At 36.8% G+C, this 23254-nt stretch overlaps 1 protein-coding gene and 1 long non-coding RNA gene across 4 annotated transcripts in view; one reads left to right on the top strand and one right to left on the bottom strand.

Annotated features, from left to right (window-relative positions):
• LOC307152202 overlaps positions 1-23254 on the top strand; it is a 58153-nt gene that overhangs the window by 11411 nt on the left and 23488 nt on the right. The window contains exons 1-2 of one of the 2 annotated variants that reach the window (XR_013819971.1): positions 6766-6897; positions 10379-10463. This is a non-coding gene — a long non-coding RNA (uncharacterized lncRNA). Of the gene's footprint in view, positions 1-6765; positions 6898-10378; positions 10464-23254 lie in introns of those variants that run through there. The other variant, XR_013819970.1, reaches the window with a different exon arrangement.
• Positions 13138-23254, bottom strand: part of gnaz (guanine nucleotide binding protein (G protein), alpha z polypeptide) — a 44712-nt gene continuing 34595 nt past the window's right edge. For both annotated transcript variants that reach the window (XM_079860618.1, XM_079860619.1), the window contains exon 3: positions 13138-16087. In XM_079860618.1, coding sequence (XP_079716744.1) covers positions 15743-16087 — 345 coding nt within the window. In that variant the 3' untranslated portion in view covers positions 13138-15742. The remainder of the gene's footprint in view (positions 16088-23254) is intronic.

The following is a 23254-nucleotide window of genomic DNA, read 5'->3' as shown; positions in this document are numbered from 1 at the left end:
TTTGCCATCACAAGAATAAATTACGTTTTAAAGTAAATTAAAATAGAAAAAAGTTAATTATAAAATTTTATAATATTTTACAACATTACGGTTGTTACTGTATTTTTTACTGTATTTTGATACTGCATCAAATAAATGAAGCATTGCTGGTCATGTGTCAAAAAGGCACTTAGGCTACTTGCACTCACTAAATGTCAAAAAGACACTCACTTGTCGCCATCTAGTGGTGTAATTATGCCCCCCCCCCCCCCACACACACACCCACTCACACCCCCACTGACTTGAAATAACCTTCACTCTGAAATAATCACTTTTATCAACAAAGATAAGAATCACGTGCCCCTCACGAATGGCCATATCACTGTTCTGATGTTATACCAGTAATGAATTTACTACTGCAACCGTTAAACCATTTTTAACATTTAGTAGCCTACTTAAAAAAGACCATGTCATTATTTGAGGTACGACTCCTGCTTTTATAGTCGGTACTTTACATATATTTACATAGCTTTGTTTACCGTTAATGTTCACTGCCATTATATAGGCGAGCGCGAGCAGGGCGTTTAATAAAACTATTTTTGTGGTCTGAAAAAGAAAGAGGGCTATACAGCATTGCAACCTGGTTAGAACCAAAGCCACTTGATGGCAAGCCTGCAACATTAGCCGAAGCATATGGCGCTGCGGTAGACAAGAGGCCGGGTTTTTAATAAACATTTGTGAGGACGCTTATCATTTAATGAATCGACTGCTCTTCGGTTAATATTCAACATGATGTTTGCTCTTAAACATTTCTTTTGGATTTTTACATTTAGAGTTTACACTTTTCACCGGACAAGTCACAGACAACGCGCAACAGTAGGATTCAGTGTATGGCACTTCTCATTTTTGTATCTCCAAACAGTGGCTGTCCGAAATCGCCTTCTTAAATATGGAACTATTTGAGGGGTCAGCCATTTGAAGTGGTGTCCGAAACCATAGTGGATGTTATCGAGTGCACTCATTCAAACTAATATAACGACTGTACAACCGTTACTGTACCAGAACAGTACGCTCAACGACTTGAGAATACCCATAATGCACTGTGAGAGTCGAGCCAAATGAATTCCCGCGTCTGACCAGAAGATGGCGCCCGCAGATGAATCAGCTGCCTAAACTGCTGCTCCAGCATAATAAATAACTTTTTTTACTACTGGAGCTGCCAGTTTGCTATTCAAATACTATTAAACAGCAAGCACAAACTGTACAAAAGCGGCACTCGGTGTGCGAATTCACTCACTCGTTTTCATTCACTCCTTCGGGTGGACTTTATTAGTGGAGTAATGTAGGGAACAGTGAATGGGGTTATAGGGGGCGATTTCAAGCACAGCCAGTGATTGACTATTGCAACAGCTCCGAATGAATGAACTTCAGTGATATCAAGGCTGTAATGTGATTGGTTAGTCTTTGTGATTGGTTAGTCTTTCTCCAATGGTAGCTGTGGAGTGGACCCTGCTATCTCCCAATAATAACAACTGTTAACAACACCAGAGTAAATAATGTCAAGTCACCTTTATTTATAAAACGCTTTATACAATGCAGATTGTTTCAAGGCAGCTTACAGTAATATCAGGAAAGTAATGATTCATCTGATGCAAACGCAAGTTAATTTCGGCTGTATAGCAGTTCTAAAAGAAACAGTGTCATTGTTCAGCTTGAAGTCAGTTCAGAGTTGGTTCCGTTGTAAAGATCATCAATTGTTAAATTAGTTCATTTAATCTAAAGCAGTTCTGCAGAACAACAATGATGCCATCGTCCAGTTCAGTTCTCAACTTCTCATCCAATAGTGTCAGTCAAATCAATAATATTGTCGAGTATAATAACCAGCCCTTTACCAACATCAGGATAGTCACACAACATTTGTACACTAGGGGAGCTTTACACCGTGTCCAGACGCGAATAAGTCGAAGTAGGCTACATTGAAAAGTGTCATGATATTTCTAGCTTTTTAACATTTAAATGAAAAGCTTTTGTGGATCGTACCAAATTAAACAGAACAATCTGCTGATTCATGATAGTCTTGACATTTTTGGTTTATGTCCAGTAGGGGAGAGCAGGGGCAAAAGTAGCCTACCATTTTTGATGGAGATGATGTTTTAGACAGAGATATATTTTTGCTGTGGTCAGTCACTCACAAGTGTGGTCTAGCAATACCAGGTGGTATTTTGTAAAGAACGACTTAAGTATAATTTCACTTTGAACTTAAGACTGCTCATGTTACTTCCGACCCCGTCAGTTGGGACGAAAGTAACACAACAATATACAAGCTAGATTTGTTATTAGCCTACATATACCTGAGTATGACCTTGTTAACATGTAACTGCAAACATATTTTGGCCTTTATCTTTGCAAAAAGTTATTAATTTACATTTTCATTTCATTAATTTACAGTTTCATCAAATGTTTCAAAAGTAGCCAAACCTAACAGTACAAACTTGAATTGTTTAGAATATTTTATAAAACTTATTTTTTAACAGTATATGAAAAATAAAATTAAACATAATATAAACATCTCAACATAATGTAACAATAGTCATGTTTCCATCCAGTTGTTTTTATGCATACATTTAAAATGTGCATAAAAACATCTGGATGGAAACCCTGCAAATTCACAGGTGGAGGTGTTAAAGCTAAGGCATGGCTAAAACCTAAATGTGACTAGGGTAAATGGAAACAGATTGATTGGAAAAAAATGGTGACACAGAAATCAGCTGATTTAAATGTGACTTCTTAAGCTTTAAACGCCCTCTCATAAACATCTAGCTGAATCAGACCTCTGTCTGCCTTTCTGACCCTCACTCTTGCCATATTCTGTTGGTATAATATGACATAAACATGTTTTAATAAATGCTGCAAGCCTGCAACACACAGAAAGTCACCACATTAGCAGCAGGATAAAAGAAACACGTGTTACTTTCGTCCCGAAAGGAACTCCTGACATTTAAACCCGATACTGAAAAACTCTGACAAGGCAAACTTCAGGATGTGTTACAGCACTAAATAATCTGTAGATTGATCATTATGTGACACATGAAACGAAAAACACAACTTGTAATTAGAAAAAATGTACCGCTTCAGTAATTTACTTATTGTACTCGAAAACTGCTCCGTCAAGGGGTGCGTACTGAATGTGCTGTCATAGCTTGAAATGCTAATATAGTCAGGGCTCTGAGAAAATCGCTTTGTTACTTTCGTCCCGCGTTACTTTCGCCCCGGTTCTCCCCTAAATTCTTTATATTATTAATATGCCTACTTGCAACTGCTTGTCGTGTAGTGATTTCACGGCTCATTTTTTAATGAACTGATGGTGACCAAATTATGAAATGAAAAAATGAAGTAGTAATTCCAGGCAGGTCTTGACCGAATCAAATCCATATCACATCGCCAAATGAATTCAGTTATTTCAAAGATCCTTAAAGACTACAACAACAAAAGAACCCAAACCCGCAACAACACTGACCAAGCAAATAAATATAATGTGGTGGATTTTTTCCCTAAACCTAACTATCTGGGGCGTCTGCTCTCGACACCAATACCTTAATATCTCTGGCGTCTGCACTCGACACCAATACCTTAAATCTGGGGCGTCTACAAATCAACACCCAATACCTTTAGCTCTTGCGTCTTCAGTCGACAACTGGCCGAGTTTCTAACTAACTTGCTTCCCTAAACTAGCTTCCTGCGCAGGAATAAATTGACAAACAGACCTGCAAATGTCCTTTAAATGCTTTAATCACAGCCAGGAGATCTTCCCGAGCAGTTCTCAGGGAATCAATCCCAAGAAGCATTAAGGCCAGAGGATCTCAGACAAATTCCATTGAGAATCCCACCGGAAAACACATATACAACAGTTTTTATACACTCGAGAAAACAAATAAGACTAACATGTCACCTTCAATATGATTGGTTCAATTGGTTCAAAAGCCCCAACCCTTTTCCTCTGTCACTGGCACAAGCAAACTCTGATCTTAATGATGACTTCATTCGTTAATCACAAGATTCTAACAGACTGTCTAGTTTCATTTCCCAAAACTATGTTATTTTTACACACATACTCAAAGTCACAAGTTTTTCCCCAAAGTGTTTTGACACATTAAAAGCATATGAATGATGTCCCTGCAAGAAAAACAAATGTTAGGCCTAGTTGATTAATTAAAGTTGATTAATTAAAATCCATTCACAATAGTAAACAATAGGATAAAGATAAAAAACTGGCACTGTCTCTGCCACTCTGATTAAGAATATACACACATAGACACACACACACATTACCATGTTATTTTTTGTTAGACTTAAAGATGTGCAAAGAAGTTCTTTAATCTCGTACATTGTGGTAGCCTATGAAGTATACCATTACGTACGTTTGTTTAGTAGATTCATTTACACACAGACATGTGTTGTTGTTTTTTTGTTAGACCTAAAGATGTACAAAGATGTTATTTAATTAGGTACATTGTAGTAGATAGTGTTATTATTAAGTGTAGCCTACTGTCAAGTAAGTTTGTTCTAGTAGACAAATTTAAACACACACACACACACACATGAGTCAAACAGTTACACAGTGTTACTGAGAGAGAGAGACATTTTTCTTTTATTTCAATAAATCAATAAATCCATTTTTACTTCTTTTGTCTATTGTTAAAACTTACCCCAGCATGTGCTACAACACACCCCGGTAGTGGGGTAGGTTGTAACAAAGGAACACACTCACAAGGTCTGTGATGTTCTTGTAGAGAGCTGAATTGGTTCCATTTGTAGTAAACAAATGTGGGTATACTTTGTATAAAAGTTTGAGAACTCAAGCTAAAAAATTTAGCGAGTTATATGTGCTGAAGCAAAAAGTGTTACAACCATCCCAGGTCTCCCCTATATATATATATATATATATATATATACAGTACCAGTCAAAAGTTTGGAAACATTACTATTTTTAATGTTTTTGAAAGAAGTCTCTTATGCTCATCAAGCCTGCAGTTAAAAAAAACAAAAACAAAAAAAACCCAGTAATATTATGAAATATTATTACAATTTAAAATAATGGTTCTCTTTTTTAATATACTTTAAAATGTAATTTATTTTTGTGATGCAAAGCTGAATTTTCATCAGCAAGTACTCCAGTCTTTGGTGTCTTATGATCCTTCAGAAATCATTCTAATATGCTGATTTATGATCAATGTTGGAAACAGTTGTGCTGCTTAATATTTTTTTATAACCTGAGATACTTTTTTCAGGATTATTTGATGAATAAAAAGTTAAAAAGAAATGTATTTATTTAGAATAGAAATCTTTTGTAACAATATACACTACCGTTCAAAAGTTTGGGAACAATAACTATTTTTTTTTTAAAGAAATTAGTACTTTAATTCAACAAGGATGCGTTAAATTGATAAAAGGTGATGGTAACGATTTATATTGTTAGAAATGTTTTTATTTTGAATAAATGCTGTTTTTATGAATAAATGCTGTTAACGTTTTACTCATCAATGAATCCTGAAAAAAGTATTCCAAAAAAATATATTAAACAGCACAACTGTTTCCATCATTGATAATAACTGAGTATCAAATCATCATATTAGAATGATTTCTGAAGGATCATAAGACACCAAAGACTGGAGTACTTGCTGATGAAAATTCAGCTTTGCATCACAAAAATAAATTACATTTTAAAATATATTAAAAAAGAGAACCATTATTTTAAATTGTAATAATATTTCATAATATTACTGTTTGTTTGTTTTTTAACTGCAGGCTTGATGAGCATAAGAGACTTCTTTCAAAAACATGAAAAATAGTAATGTTTCCAAACTTTTGACTGGTACTGTATATATATATATATATATATATATATATATATATATATATATATATATATATATATATATATAAAATTATTATGATAGCCTATAATGGAAACATAATCAGACTATTAATTAATTAATCATACCCCCTCTCGCACACACAAACAGTATGGACTGTAGTAGTGTCTTAAACTTTAATAACTAAGTTTCCATAACTGTTTATTTAACACCTACATAAGCTGTACTAACCTGTTCTGCGGAAGTGTGATATCGCGTTGATAAGGCCTTGATATCGCGGCGCCATTTCACGGTCACTGCCGTGGAGGCTCGAGGCTCAAGACCATAGACGACATCAGCGCCATATTGAGAGTGGGACACTGGTGGTTTCACTACAATGGAAGAGAGTGAAGGTGCGGCGTCCATCTTTTTCACGGTCTATGGTACGGACACACGCTATTAAGTAAAATAATTTAACCAATTAAAGCTAGGTCTACATGACATTTCTCACTAGCGAGGTAGATAAACTCGAGCTTTATTAGCATGACTGTGTATCACAATGTAGCAGCAGCCAAAGCATTAACATATTAATCAAACAAACAAACAAAATATATATGTAGCTAGTAAATAAATAAATACAATCCATCTTAATAAAGCGGGTCTCTCGTCTAGAGAGTCAACCGTCTCTGACATTGTGAATGGCTTAGGCTATATATATTTTGCAGATGTGCTATCATCTTCTCCAAGTATGAAGGGCATTTTATCAGTATCACTCAGTTCAATGAATGATGGAATCAATGTTTCAAATCTGGGCAGAAAAGTTTCTCTTACATTGATATATTTAGTACAGATGAGTCCTCTCTCTCTCTCTCTCTCTCTCTCTCTCTCTCTCTCTCTCTCTCTCTCTCTCTCTCTCTCTCGTTTTGGGGTTGTAGCTGTAGTCAATCAGGAGATGAGTTTCATGGACAAGTTGAAGAGCGAGTTTGTTTAGAGGATGAGATCCTGCTGAGGTTTCATTGGGTAGGAGGGCTTTATATTGGACTGAATCTGGATCGGACAGATGGAGGTGTCTGTTTTTCGCTCAGTGTTTTGACAGCCAGAACTAAGCGTCCCAAAGCGCTGATGTCGATGCCCAGATAACTGTAGCTAGTGCTGTGCTGCAGGACCTGGTCTTTATAAGTGAGATGGTGTTTGTTTCCCTGAGATCTGGCCTTCTTCTGGAACACCATGACTCTGGTTTTGTCCAGATTGACTGTCAGGGCCCAGTCGTGACAGTACTGTTCCAGCAGGGACAGGCTCTGCTGAAGGCCCTCAGGTGTGCGGGACAGCAGGACCAGATCATCCGCGTACAGCAGACCCCTAACCCCTGACCCCTGACCTCTGACCTGTGTGTGGTGTAGAGTGAGGCCGGGGACAGTAGAGCGCTCCAGCGCTGAAGCCAGATCATTGATGTAGATGTTGAATAGAGTTGGGCTCAAACTGCAGCCCTGCCTCACTCCACGTCCCTCCTCTCTCTAACTGCATCCTGGGCCTGATCACACAGAACGTGTTTTTCAGGTTTGAGGCGCCTCGCACCACACTGCCTTTTTTTGTTGAATTGTTTTAATTTAGAAAAGAGCAGTGTGCTGCGTTTTTTTTATGTTGCTAGGCAACCACCGAAACAGCTGTCCTGTCAGTCTAATCAATGATTATAGCGCGAACGCTGTTGTATTTTTTTTCAACTTCAGGCGCCCAGAGCGCTCCTACAAAACACGAGGCGCAGCAGGCGGTTAAAACGTGAGACGCCCGGGGCGCATAAACAGCACGCAAAACACTCACTGCCAATTGAAAACTAATTTAAAAAGGTGCCTCTCACTGCAAAAAACGCGTTCTGTGTGATCAGGGCCTTACGTCTGCTATCAATAGCTCAAGCCTCTATTACTAGCTCTAAAATTACGTTTTGTAATTAGCAACGGAAATGTCTTGAAATACATCATCTGAACAATGTTTTGAGGTGTGATGACCGTAGGATAAGCGGAATAATTGATTCCGGGCCGTTGAATTATTGAAAAATAATGCACACCCGAGGTGTAACGGCATCACCACCTCGGGTGTGCATTATTTTTCGACCCGTCGTCAATTATTCCTTATATAGAATGTGATGTAGCCTATAATGCTATTGGTTTGTCCCGTTGCATAATGCATTCAGTACTCATCGGTGTGAATGTGTGTGTAGGTTATATTTGACCTTAAGCTTTGACCTGGTAGTGGCGCGCGTTATGCTGAATGTCCTCAGGGTGGCAGCAAATCCCCTTCAGCGAGCCGAGCGAGAGTGCTGTGTCATGCCAAGCAAGTTAGATTGCGCTCTTCGTCCATGGTGCTTCAGGGATGGATTTGTGATAAGAGATTTCCCCCTAGTAACCCCTTTTTTTTTCACGTGTCATTTTAAAACAAGAATGAGCATTGTAGTTTTTAACACATTTAGACCAGCTGGAGAGAGTCGCGGTGTCAGTAGGCCAGGCTACTGAAGCCAAAGGTGACTAGGTTAAAAAGCTCAGTCTGGCCTGGGGTCTTATTCCATTTCACAGTCATCAATAATGATGGACAGTTTGAAAGTATGCAAAGCTAAATTGATTGATTTCTAATTGATCCTATTTGTGTCCATGCTGTGAGGTAGGCTGTATTAAGATGTATTGTTAGAAAAAGCTTTGGGTTTGGATGTGCCTTTATAGGCAATAAAGTGTTCAGTGAACTCCCAGTTGAACGCTTTGACAACTGCAATTAACCAAGAATGCAGGCTCCGCTCAATTAAACTTGTTAGCTGGTTTGTTCACATGTTTGTTGTTACCTAAACAGACAACTGCCAACAAATACAATAGAATAGTAATTCATGTATCTGGGAGGTTCAATGGAGTAAAAAAAGACAATCAGATGTCTTGAACATACTAATAACTTGTTGGAGACAGAAATTGTCTGTTTTTCTCTCACAGCCTTTTATACATATGGCAAACAAATGTGAGAGAACATTAGGATCACTGTCTAATAGATTAATTACACATACCAAATATCTTTTGTGATTAATTTATTAATGACCTGAATTTTAATCCATATATATATTTATTATAAAATGAATTCAAAACAGATGAATCTTACTATGGGAGGACTATTTATATACTGTACTTATGTTTGTTTATTGGACATGTTCATGAGATTCATCTGTTTTGAATCCATATATATATAATGAAATAATGCATTATTTTTCTAATAATTCAACGGCCTGTCGTCAATTATTCCTTACATATATTAGGGCTGTCAAACGATTAATCGCGATTAATCGCATCCAAAATAAAAGTTTGTTTTTACATAATATATGTGTGTGTACGGTGTATAATTATTTTCTATATATAAATACACACACATGCATGTATATATTTAAGAAATATTTGCATGTATATACTGTGTATATATATTTATATTATATATAATTTATATTATATATAAATATTTTATATATAAATAACACATTTTTCTTAAATATATATGCATGTGTGTGTATTTATACATAGAAAATAATTATACTCCATACACACACATATATTATGTAAACACAAACTTTTATTTTGGATGCGATTAATCGCGATTAATCGTTTGACAGCCCTAAATATATATATATATATATATATATATATATATACATATATAAATATATATTAATTCAAAATATATATATCGAATATATATATATCGAATATAAAAAAGTTTGTAACTATATAATAGATACAGTGCGATTAAAATAACTGAGCTTTTTATTATATTTTATTTCAGTCATATTTATATATATATCATGCTAGCTGGATTGATATGTTATCTTAATGTAGGCCGATTTTAATTGATTTTATTGACTAATTTTTCATTGAGAAATACTGTATTCCAGGATTGAGAATCTAATTTGAATAATCATTGGGAATAATTTACAGAAATCCCATCCAGATGTATTACAGTAAAAGAAGATGTTAATAAAAGATGTGAACAAATCTTAATGGTCCAAAAATAGGCATCATTTCCTTTATGCAAAATATGATGAGAGCTTTGTAAACGTAAAATGTGACCTGGCTCAGTTTCAGCCAACCAGCTTTATATCAGAGTAACACATCACATATATCCCTGTGAATAATTTGAACTCTGAATCCAATTTGTTGTCAAGACTGTAAAGCTGGAAACCGATGTTTACCATTCTGAAGAATGAGATGAAATGGAGTGCCTGGCTCGTCTGTCTCTGCAGTGTGTCCTTCCCTGCTCCTCATGACAGTCACAAGGTCTTCCATTGGCCGGCCCTCCTGCTCAGCGTTGCTGTATAGCATTCATCTGTTTATTTCTGTTTTTCAGGGCAAATGCACTCTTTCAATAATCTAGTCACATTGGTCACATGTTGTGGCATAAACCAGTATACTACAGTCTCAAGGGGGAAAACATTATTTCCCCCTGCCATTCTGGTTAGAAAATCATGAAATATATGTGAGTGCATCCATGTCATGCATCCTCCTTTTCAATATTTTCATCTGCTTTAGGCTACATGTGAAATTCAAGGCCACGCCAAGAGAAACTCCAGGGCCTGAACAAGATCGGCACTTCCCACAAGCCTCATAAACAATGGTGAGACATCTGATTATTATTATTATTATTATTTTTCCCAGCAAAGAAAGTGTTCAGCAGAATACAGAAATATATAAATGTGTGTCTTTTAAAGCAACCTGTCCACTCCTGACAGTAACAGGTTCGTTTTCAAAAGGTTTCACAGCTGTAAGATATTCATGAAAACATTTATAAAAACAAATAGTATACCAATTAGTGTTCATCCTGAAGGTCTTCTTTCCATATGCCATCTACTAGGCTATGAGTTCAACAAGTAGCATGTGAATCGGATTCCCTGAGAGCGTGCCGAGTTGGTTCATGCGTGCTGGCGACCAAACCAATAACGTTTTCACAAAAGGCTGATGTTTATATGGATTTACATATCTCAGTAAATAACGAAAAACTTCATGAAATACAGTGTTGCCAGAAAAGCGTAAATGACATTCTGGCGAATTTTGCCATGTTTTGCCGATAGCCGACGAGTTTGCAACACTGACAGGTACTTACTTTGTGGTTTATTTGTTTTGGAACGTTTTTTTTTTTAATCCACTTGGGACTGGTGATAAAATATGATTTTATTTATTTAAACTTTTTTTTATATTTTTTATATGACCCCTTCAGACTTTCTCCAAAGGATGAAGCTGAAGGTCAGTTTGAAACCATACTGTACACTCAATTCAATCTTAATCAATGTAGATTTGTAAATATTTATATTGTGAGTCTGACAATGTGAATACATGAGGAGTTGTACAGTTAGTGGCAAGTGATAAAATGGAGGAGGTGGCACCCACACATGATTGAATAGCTCAGAACAACTTGAACATATTAATTCAAAATGCTTCCTTGGTACATAAACTTTTATTTTGTCAGTTCTGTGTGCTGTTTTGTCCCGGTACAACAATGATAAACAATGGGCCGTGTTTGTAATGGCAACAATAAGCGGTCATCCAGGGTTTGGCCACTAATTGGGCCATTATGCGAGACCATTCCAGCCTGCCATCTTCAGTTCCGTCCATCTCTCACTCTCACAGTTCGTTTTACTACTCAGACAAACTCTCTGCAGACATAAATCAATTGAAGAATAATTTAATTGCACATTTAATTAGCATGTTGATTGCCGTGGTGCAATGCACCATAAATAAAAGCAGCGTTGAGCTTCTATTGTTGCCGGACTGATTGAGAAGACATTTCCCTGATGACCAGGGACAGTCACGCAGGAAGAAACAATTTCCTCATGGATTACATGCAATGCATCAGCCTGCAGCATATGTCACTGAATTAGAGTGATAGCACTCAAAACAATGATTTATCATGGAGGCAATATATGGCCACTCACTACAGTCATCTGAGCTGCCCCAGGTTATTGCAACATTTAATGAGGCTGATAATGTTGTTGATGCTGTGAAAACATGCATATAGAAAAAGAGAGATGCATATCGCTGACCATTTTGGTATTTTCTTGCATTAGCGGTCAGTGCTGGCAGCAAATAATTTCATGGATTATATTTTCCTACTATATCTTTTCTATGTTTTAACAGAATTAGATGCTGTTATTGTTGAAGTACAGGCAAAAAGTTTAAATTTATATAAATGGATATATATCAGCGAATATAGTGAATTTCACCCACAAAAGAAAACCAAAAAAATCAAATAAATTTTGTAAATTAAGTAATAATTAAGCATGTGTCTGGAACCTTTGATTTTTTTTGTTAATGTCATTACTATGGCTTGTTTTTTTATCATGTTACTGTAAAAAAAAAAATATATATATATATAAATATATATATAGCGTACTACAATTATATTTATACGGACCCCTAAAAGGGACATGGTGAGGGAAAAAAACATGAGATGGGAGGGAAAATTATTATACATCAATGCTTTGGCATTCGCTCGCAAATGTTTTGCGTTCGCCAGAGAAATGGCAAAGTTTCTTGGGGGAAACGCAATTGTTTTTGAGAAGGAACGCAAAGTTTCTCAGGTTTGTGAGGGAATGCAAAATCATTGAAATATTTTTCCTCCCATCTCATTTTTTTTTTTCCAGCACCATGTCTCTTTACGTGCGTAGATTTATGTAAATACATTAGACTTTAAAATCTTTTTTCATTACAGTAGTATAAATTCTGAAAGGTGTTTTTAATTGTCATAATAAATGTCAAATTTATTGTCATCAATAATAATGTCACAATGCAAAAAGTCCAAATGGTTCTAAAAATAGGCTTACTTTTCTTTATTATTATAATTATTATTTATTTATTTTCGGGTGAAATATGACCAAGACATATTTTGTGATTGGTTAATGCCTGTATAAAAGTTTGTATAAATATAAATATAAAATATTAGTATTACACAGAACTGTTAGATTGCATTGCAGAAAATATTATGTCAAACACAAGCAATTATGTGTAAGTTTGATGAGAACAAGTTACTGAAGCCTCACTCACCCCAACACAAGAAACAAACCTACAGCACAAACAACATTTGCATAATTGTTTTTATTCACTATTATTGTTCTTTTATACTTTATTATTTATTTCTTTGTTTCTTTTTTCTTTTTTTGGTGGACATCCTGTAAAATCAATCCTGAAGCCCTTATTTGGGTTTGTTGTACATCTTCATAGCAGAACAGGAGGAGGACTGGAGCGGGTGCTGGACCCCTTTAATATGTCAATCAGCCCTACATCTTAAAAAGGGATTTCCTTTTTTTTTTTTTTCTTTTTTTTTTTTCATTGTCTCACAAAGTGTACCTCACATAGTATTTACACATACAGCGGACCACGTCCACTCAAAATGACACCAGGATAAAAAGATTCTGCTCTTTTATAGATATTATTTTTCTCTTCCTCTCTTTTTCTGTTACAGACAAAATTTGAGGAGTAAATCCTCTTTTAATGTTTTCGTGCTGAGTTTAGGTTGCGTTGGACATAAATGACTCGTTCTGCGCATAAAACTCTCTTCAATAAATACCTCTCAGGAAGGAACAGTGAACAGTGTTTGACTTTGATATATTTTTGGAGCATGTTAGTAAAACTAAAAATGTAAGAAAGCAAATCAAACTATAATTTATCAAAATCCCAAAGTAACAAAATCATGCATATTTAATGTTTTTATATATATATATATATATATATATATATATATATATATACTTTTCTGTCCATAGAAACCGAAAAAGTAACATGATTGGCGGACCTTTTTTTATTTACATTAATATTGGCACTGTTTATTTTTCTTTGAATCTGGAATGATCGTTATGAAACACGTCAATGCTCACGTCAGTGTAACACTCTCATGGAAAGAAGGACGCTTGCTATAAAAACTCTGGATTACATCCTATTTTAGGCTAAAGGAAAACAGAATAAAAAGAAACAAGAAAATAGATTGCTTCCTAGGGGTCAGACAGCCAAAAATAAACTACAGCGTGAGTGTGAGTAAAAAAGCCATTGACTCCATATTCAGACAGAGGCAGATTTCACCTTTGAAGCAAAACCAAATGACATCGTTTTGTTTTTTGTTTTTTTCTCTCAGGATACTTTTAACCTCTCATATACAATTATACTTTCAAATAAATGCTCTCCAAAAGCAGCATTACTTAAATCAGGCAAATCAAAGACCTTAAAAAGAAAGACTAAATTTAAAGGAATGGTTCACCTTTAAATAAAAATGTTATCTTGTACTCACCCATATGTCACTTCAAATCTATATGACTTCATATCTTCTGTGGAATTCAAATAGAGATATTTAGCAGAATGTTCATGCCGCTCTTTTCCACACAATGACAGTGAATGGTGACCAGTGGCCGTTAAGTGCCAAAAAATGCCAAAAAGTACTATAAAAGAAGTCCATATAATCTGTGTTCCAAGTTTTATGAAGTCATGCAATAGATTTGAGTGAGGAAAACGCTGAAATGTAAGTCGTTAATCACTGATAATCTTCTCCACTGCAGCTCTCAAATCTCATTCATGGTCACGTATATTCAAATATGGCACATCAAGACGTGTCATGACAGGTTTGACTTGCGTGTGCATCTTAACCAATTGCGACGCACCAAATTTGAGCATGTGCATATAGCTTTTATATTATATTTTATATTGAAAGTGTTACTTTTCAAAGCCATAGAAATTACAATCTTCCCTTGGTGGGCCAAAAATGTTATTTGCGTTGAAAGAGGAGTGACAAATAGAGACAATATAGAAACCACCAAGAAACCATTCACAATTCCCAGAATACCCTAACAATCAAATAGCCACACCTCGGCAACCTCCAGGAATGAGGCAGTTTTTTGCACAAGCAAACACTCACCCATTCTTCAGATGACATAAGTTTCTCTTGTGAAAACAAAGTGCACTTAATTGTATTGAATGTGCACTTGTAGTGTACTTCAAATCTTAACTGTATATTTAAAAAATATTTATGAAATTAAAGGTCACTTAAGTGCACTTTTGCTTGAAGAGAGTACACTTTCATGACTAGGTTGCTTAACACACTTAAGTACACTTTTAAAAAGTACACGTTGTAATGTCAAATTTAAAGTTTTACTTTAAAGTATATTTTAAATCGTGTTTTATTAATCTTTTATCTTATACTTATTTTGATGTTGATTTTAATACTAAAGCACATCTAATGCACTTGATTATTTGAACTGTAATGCGAGTGTGTATCTAGACCAGTTGCGATGCACCAAATTTGAATATGTGCATATGGTCATATTCCTTAATAATAAGCACACAAGTCATAATTTATGGTACTTTTATGGTTTCACCATTCGCTGTCGTTGTATGGAAAAGAGAAGCGTGAACATTCTGCTAAACATGTGCATAGAAGAAAGTAGTAAGTCATACAGGTTAAAAATGATAAGAGTAAGTGATGACTTTTTGTCTTTTTTTGGGTGAACTATCCCTTTCATGTATGGTATCTTTATTCCTGCTGTTTCTAAGGGAAGAGAGGAGCAGGTATATTTTTCCAGTGTTTCCATGTTAAACGTGCTTAACTGATCCCAAAGTCCGTTGTGTGTGAACAAACTTAACGATGCATGTGTGTGTGTGTGTCTACATAGTCATACAGTATGTTCAGTGCAAACACATTTATACCGACCTTGTTAAATCCTTCTTGACCTTTACGTTTTTGACATTGATAAATCTAGCAGGATGGCAGCATGTAGCCCTTTCCTCTGGGCCTCATCTGAGTTTACAGTTTCAACAAGCGTTTTTGCCCGGATCGATCGACAGGTGAGCCTTATCGTTCGCCAAAGGGTTTTTACTTTTGCCGCGCCTGTCGCCCCTCTCCCCCGTCCCCTCGTCCTAGCACAATCCAATGTACTTGAGATTGTTTTGGATGATCACGTCCGTCACCGCGTCAAACACAAACTGGATGTTGCTGGTGTCAGTGGCGCAAGTGAAGTGCGAGTAGATTTCCTTGGTCTCCTTGTTGCGGTTGAGGTCCTCGAACTGCCTTTGCACGTACACGGCCGCCTCCTCGTAGGTGTTCTGGCCCTTGTAGTCAGCGAAGCAGACCGTCAGCGGAATACGCTTGATCTTCTCGGCGAGCAGGTCCTTCTTGTTGAGGAAGAGGATGAGCGAGGTATTGGTGAACCAGTTGTTGTTGCAGATGGAATCGAACAAACGCAGGCTCTCCGCCATACGGCTCTGTTGGGGAACCGAAGACAAGAAATGGTTAGTTGGAGCGCTAACAAAAGGATCTGGCTCCCTCGTAGGGGAAAACCTCTGAAGTTGATGAAATCAGTGGCCTTTAACCTTGAAGAGAGCAAACAGGGAAACATATTAAGTTCCCAGAGACACTCTAGATCTAGATGAAGGGCTGAATGTCAAAAGAGATGACCCAATATTAGGACAACAAATCACTATAGCGGGGTCATTCATTGTGGCAACAGGGGACAAATGATGTGGTTTAACTCCCACAAACTCGCTTTTTACTAATGCATACTTAGGGATTTGAACATGCCTCTAACCTGAAGTATTATCTAGCACTGTTTGTGCTATACAGACATGAAGGATACCTCAAATTGCGTGGCTTGTTGAGGGAAAGTGTGCTATTACTTTACTAAGCCATCAGAATTACAATTTTTCCTTGGTTTGATATAAAATGGGTCAAAAATAGTGCATTGAAAGAGAAACCTGAGGAACAATAATCTCGTATATACTCTTTTGCCAGTAAGTAACTATCCAAAACACCCCAGAAACCAACATTTCTGCAGATGACATAATGTAGTTATACCTTGGTCACACTTCAGATTAGGGTCCAATTTTCACTATTATCTAACTATTATCTACGACTTTTGCCTCATTAAACTTCTAATTTCTGCTTATTAATTATTAGTTAGGTAGTTGTTAAGTTTAGGTATTGGGTAGGATTAAGGGATGTAGAATAAGGTCATGCAGAATGAGGCATTAATATGTGCTTTATAAGTACAAATAAACAGCCAATATCCTAGTAATATGCATGCAATTAAGAAACTAGTTAATAGTGAGAATTCGACCCTAAAGTGTTACCGTTACCTTTACAAGTTCATTCATGAATCAGTGAATCATTCTTGTCTTCTCTTGTAAAAAAAAAAAAAAAAATTAGTGTGCAATTGTAATGTACTTCAAATCTTGAACATATATAGGGTTGAAAAACTGTAGTGGCAGATAAAATAATAATAATGACATAAGTCTATTAAACTGTACTGACACTCATGTACACTTTAAAAAGGGAAAACATTTGAAAACATATTCAGTTTGCACTTAAGTATATTATTTTAAAGTATATTATTTCCATATAGAATTTATATGCTAAATTGAATGCTAAAGTGCATTTTCTCAAAGGTTTTCAACTTATTTTTTTTCCCATTCTAACATACAAGGTAGCCTATTATTTGAATGTTGACACATACCCTTATCTGAAACATGATTGGGTAACAAGAGAACCAGCTTTCTGAGTACTGAGTATGCTCAATCTTCGGTCAATATTTAGTTAGATAAAACAGGGCCATAACATGACTTATTGAAAATAATTGTCGCTTTCTGCAAAGATGAAATATTAACTAAACTTTAAATACATTCAAAAATAAGATTAAAACCCGCGCACCACAAAATCCCTAAGAGAAACAACAAGCAAAAGCAGCTCACAAAATCATGTCGATTTCAGCAGGCATCATATGGCCGAACCAAGTTATTAACCTCCATTTCTCTAGCCCACACTGAGTTCCCTATCTAATTCAATTAGTCACCTGCCCATGTTCAATTACCTTGCTGTGTTTGCCAGGGTAATGCCCATAAAACAAAGGCAGAGGACAGGATGTAAATAACACCCGTGAAATGCCCAGAACCATTTTGCTGGCGACATCAGCGGAGCCTTTTACAATACCATCATCCATCCAAGTAATGCATTTTAATCCCCGAACATGTGCTTTCTGCAGATATTTCAAAGGTTATAGTGTTTACTAAACATAATTTATTACATAATCTACTTTAGCTACATAGGTAAGACTATAAGACCACATTAAGTCTACTAGAAGTCAAAGCAAGTATAATTGCAAACATATATATACTGTATATATATATCGATTAATTATCGATTATCCCGAGTGCATAGCGTTTACCACATTTTGTGTAAGTGGAGTGTGTGCGGGTGGATCCACCCTTCCACCCCCTCCCACAGTGCGAGCTGCAGTGGTTTCGGGCACGTGGTTGGGACGAGCAGCTTGTGACTGAGGGAGGAATCTGATATGAAGACTGGGCCGCTGTTTGAAAGGTTACACAAAACATCATCGTGCTTTGAGCAAATCACAAGATCATCAACGAGAGAGTGAAAGTGGGTTTCACAGAGAGATGAGTCAAATCTGTGAATGTGAAGACGATGGAGGAATAGTTGCTATGATGAAGAAAATAGAAAGACCTCATCACTGGGACTCTTTCATCAATTTTGTCTCCTTCTTTTGCCTCAGTGCAGCACCAAGGTTATTCCTGCTGGTCCTGGAGCAACATTCCTATTGGTGGATGGGAATGTTGGTTCAGGACCAGCAGGAAAAATGTTAGGGTTTAAGGTTTTTTAAACTTTGTCAAGGATCCTCAAATATGGCGATTCCCTTGTGTAGGAGGACATAAAGACATAAAGAATGTTAAACTTTGGGTAAAACGCAGCGCTCATCACTGGCACTTTTTACCCAGCCGTCCAATCACAGTTGAGGAGGGGACAAATACAACACTGACCAACCGCCACATCCTGCTTGTACAATGGCAACAGATGACAACCACAAGCATAAGAACGGAACAAAATAATTTGAAACAAGAGTCACTGCAAACTTTACATTGTATTGATATTTTTATATAGAAACAAAACGGAAACAAACTATCAGTGAAATGAGATAGTAACACTTCTGTGGATATTCCATATCTTAGCAAGCAGAGTGTCTCAACTGAAAAATATGCTCTCAAGCGTCTACAACTAGGCGTTTTCAGCAGAGCGCCTAGCATTTTCAGCTGGCCAAAAACGCTTTGGAGTCCTTTCTTTGTGGGCTGTGCAAATTCTTCTTCTAGCCCTCTGCCTCCCCAGCACCACCTGCCTAAATCTGCTACAGGGGGTCTTTCGCTCTCTGGCAGCAGTAGCATGTGTCCCTTACTTTTATGTTCTAAGCATTTAGCAGAAGTACTTGCTCTGCAGCAGAGTAGCAGGGGCCGTATTCACAAAGCATTTTATCTTACCACTAGGAGTACTCCTAAATCGCACTAAAAGATTTTAGCTTGGAGTTTTCTCTTAAAAGTTATTCACAACGCCTTTCAGACCTACTCTTAGTAAAGAAAAATGACAACTCCTAAACTAAGAGTGAGTCTTCGTTGCTATGGATGACGTCATTACTCATGCACGAGCTTGACTGAAGTGACCACCTTGATTGGCTGATGATTGTAACGCGGGAATGATTCCTAACACCTCCCCTACGATGATGAGTGACAGGTGACAGGTAGTGCGAAGGACGGAAGATGATGAATAACTGAATAAATAGCCTAAATGAATAAAGAGTAAGGCAAAACAAATAGCATAGTAGCCTAATGAAACATGGATTGATGCAATATCTTTGCAACATTATTGAATTAATCTGTCACTATATGCCTCTGCCTACGTTTGCAAAGAGAACATTTTAATTTGATTCACAATGAAACGTTACAATTAGTTTACATGCAATGAGTAGCCTAGTTTTGGTTGTTGTTGGTGGCGTTATTGCATCCCTAGTTATGCCTACGATGCAAAATTGTTCCCTCGCGATTGGAAGCTCCTGTAGCCGACGCATACGCATTTCAAAACTTTGCAACGTGAAATGCCACAAAAAGCGGTTTGTGAATAGGTCTTAGTGAGTTAGGAGTCCTCTCGACTTCTTTTAAGCTGTCCCAGGTTTAGGTGCTACTTTTAGGGCTAAAATGCTTCGTGAATTACTCTTAGTCAAAAAAATTAGGAGTCCTTAAGTTACGAGTGACACGCCCATTATTTTTAGGAGTTGCTCCTCAATTCGCCAGTTAGGAGCTACTTTTTGTCTTAAAATTCTTTGTGAATACGGCCCCAGATCTAGACCGCTATGACCAAACCAACCCGCACCCCCCACCCAGAAGGCGGATTTCAACCGAGGGGATCCTGACACCCCATTTCAACCGAGGGGGACAACATAATTTTAGCCACCTGCTATTAGGTTAGGATTATGTTTAAGGCTTTTCTTTGACAGGAATTTTGTAAAAAAAAAAAAAAAGAAAAAATGTTGCATAATTGGAAAAAGAAAATCACACTCTTTCGAAATATTTCATGGGCTTTTTTGGTCACGTAGGGCAGGAAGTGACAATGGGCTGAGATATCTTGTAGTGTGAGTAATCCTCCATGACATTGTAATGTAATCTTAAAAAATAGTGCACACAAATCTGATTATTTGAAAGAAAAAAAAAAGAAAAAAACTGTTGTAAACACAGATAAACATTTGTCCGTAACGCCTAGCTGGCTGACAGACTGTGAGGGGCTGCGATTGCGCCTGAGTGTACTCATATTCCTGCAGAGAGAGGCCCTCGAATGACCAATTGGGCTCTCTGATATCAGGTCACACCATTAGCCAAGCGTCCCTGCAGATCTTAAGGTGTCCATTAAGCAATCGGGCAGCCCAGGGGATGGGGTGGAAGTGCTTTGTTAAAGCTCTGGGTGTTTCCAACTACAGCCTTCTCCAGAGCCAATTGTGGGAGCGATGGAAGGAGAAGAGAGAGAGAGAAAGAAAGAGAAAAGGAGGCAGGGAGCCAGCGGGAGGGGTACCCCCGCCGAGACACACGGCGCAGCGTGACGCCTGGCCTCTCCCTGCGCACTCCAGACTCAAGCCTTCATTAGGCTTAAATATTAATAAGGAGGTTCAACAGTGTATTAATGCTTTGTTTCCTGTAAATAAGAACTGTTGAATTGAGACGTCTCGCTCCAGAAAATCCATTTCGTAGAAGCTGAGTGAAAACGACTCCTGTCTAGTCCTCTAATAGCCCCATCAGCAATGAGAGAGAGAGCTGTAAAGTACATTTACACCATACCTGCTCGTAATTGCCACACTTTGCATCTCACATTTGTCTCTGGTCTCTTTATCCCGCCCTGCTCCCATTTCCTTTGTTGAAGATTAGAACATTATACAAAGTTTAGTTGTATTTGAACGTAGAAGCACCCCTAGTTATCGGTTCTTTTTTAAAATTATTATCAGAAATATAATCCAGGGCTCACTGGAAAAACGTGGCTGTGGCTACATCTCTGCAAAATGATACAAGTGACGCTAAAAGCATGTTCAGTTTTATCCGAAACAGATGAACGTGAAGCGCTTTGTTACGTTGGTTGTAGTACATAGTAGCAGTTCAGAAATAAAATGTCCGGTGAGTGGCACTAAAAGGTCAATGCTCTTTTGCATTTGAAGATAACACCTACACTAAACCCTACCATAAACATAACCGATAGTGTTAAGCAAAGCAAATGTAAAGAGATAAAATTGCATTTGCTGAAGCAACCATGCTGTCTTAGCTTTCCTCTAAGACTTGTTTCATAGGACCTGTTGCCAACGCTCCACATCGCTATGCTGTACCAGACGAGATAGCAAGCCGCTACGTCATAAAAGCTGCACATATATGTGCTGCAAATGCCAAAATGTATAAGTCTACAAATGATGCACTATGGTAAAAGTGTTTTGAGGCCATGACATAACAGTATTGCGCAAGGAACCGTATGAAAGTAAGTATTTCTAAGGCCAATTCATGATTGTTGGGTTTTGTTGGATCGGTGTGTTACCCCTGTCAGCATCTGTTGGCGTTGGTCAGGATTTGTTTTCACCTGACTGAACATGTTCAATCAGTGTCTGTTGGGGCAGTTTGAATTATTGAATTATTTGAGTTATTGAGTTATTTTTCATAGAATTCTAAATCCAATGGCTAACTTATTTATTGATGTTTGTCTGTGCAGTGTGAATTGACCTTTAATAGATAATCTGCCTCTGTAATCATTATTTTTGTTAAAAGGAAAAAATAAAAGTTGTTGGTGTTTAAAGCCACTAGTGTTTATTTTTGATCTGTGTATGGGTACGTTTTTAGAGTGTTGCAAAAATGTAGGTAGAGGTGCGTTTTTCCAATGAGCCTATGTTATGTGGAAGAATTGTTCGCATTTTCATAAAAATGTATGAAAGTAGGAAACATGGAGCTCACTCTGAAGCTTTTGTTTTTTTTAAAACTCAGTATCAAAACTGGTTACCAACTTCATGTTTTCCCAATCGAGTCGATTCAGCTAATGTGGCTAACATGGTTAGCTTCAAAGCTTCATTTAATGCATGAAGGCTAAGCTACCTGTGTAGCTACGAATGTTTTCACTGACATCCTTGTTTATCAGTAATTGAAAGGCATGAGTCAGTGTGTCCGAGGCATCCTTCAACATTACTGACAATGGCTGCATTATAATGTATCAAAATTCAAATTCAGAACTAGATTTGCCCTGTGTAATTGCGGGTTGCTGTCAGAATGCTAATTAAACTCACCAAGAAATCAAAATGTACAATTCTCATTTATGACATTTATCTCAATTTCTGGGATACTGCAGGATTTATTGTAAATGATTTAACTGTACACATCATTGTGTATTCATCATTTTCTTAAATTCTCTGATGACATGTTTACAGGTGTGAGGGCGAGACAACCTGTCACTTATGAGATTGACCAATAGCAAACCACAACCATCCAATCAACTCCACATGGGCAAAATCAAAACATTTTTTGCCATACATTTTGTTTTTTTTTTCATACAGATATATGGCAAAATAGGGAAGAAACGACATGAAAACTAGATGAGCTAGTCAATTTCAATTCAGACTATTCAACATTTGTGGCTCATCCTTAAAAAAAATAAAAAATAAATATATATATATATATATATATATATATAATTTATTTTATTTTTTTTTTTTTATTTTTTTTTTTTTCATTTAAGCAGCTGCTAAGGTGCTCTAAATGTTTTTTTAGTATATTGCCATGCAGTTGCAAAGGTGTTATTTTTTGTAATTGTTAAAAAAAGGTAGTTAAAACTGTAGTCTTTCCTTTACAAGTCACACATTTTAGGGTATTTTTCATGTCTGTTGCACAAACAATGTGGGACGAGTTACACACTAAAGTTTAAAGGTTTGTTCAAATCACTAGTTAACCCAAAATTCTGTCATCACTTAATAATCCTCATGTTGTTACAATCCTGTATGACTTTCTTTATTCTGTGGAACACAAAAGAAGATATTTTGAAGAATGCTGGGAAACCAAACAATCATTTGCTTTTCAGTGTAA

The sequence above is a fragment of the Squalius cephalus genome (genome assembly GCF_949319135.1).
Source record: "Squalius cephalus genome assembly, chromosome: 24".
NCBI classification, from domain to species: domain Eukaryota; kingdom Metazoa; phylum Chordata; class Actinopteri; order Cypriniformes; family Leuciscidae; genus Squalius; species Squalius cephalus.
This window is presented reverse-complemented; position numbering and strand designations above follow the sequence as displayed.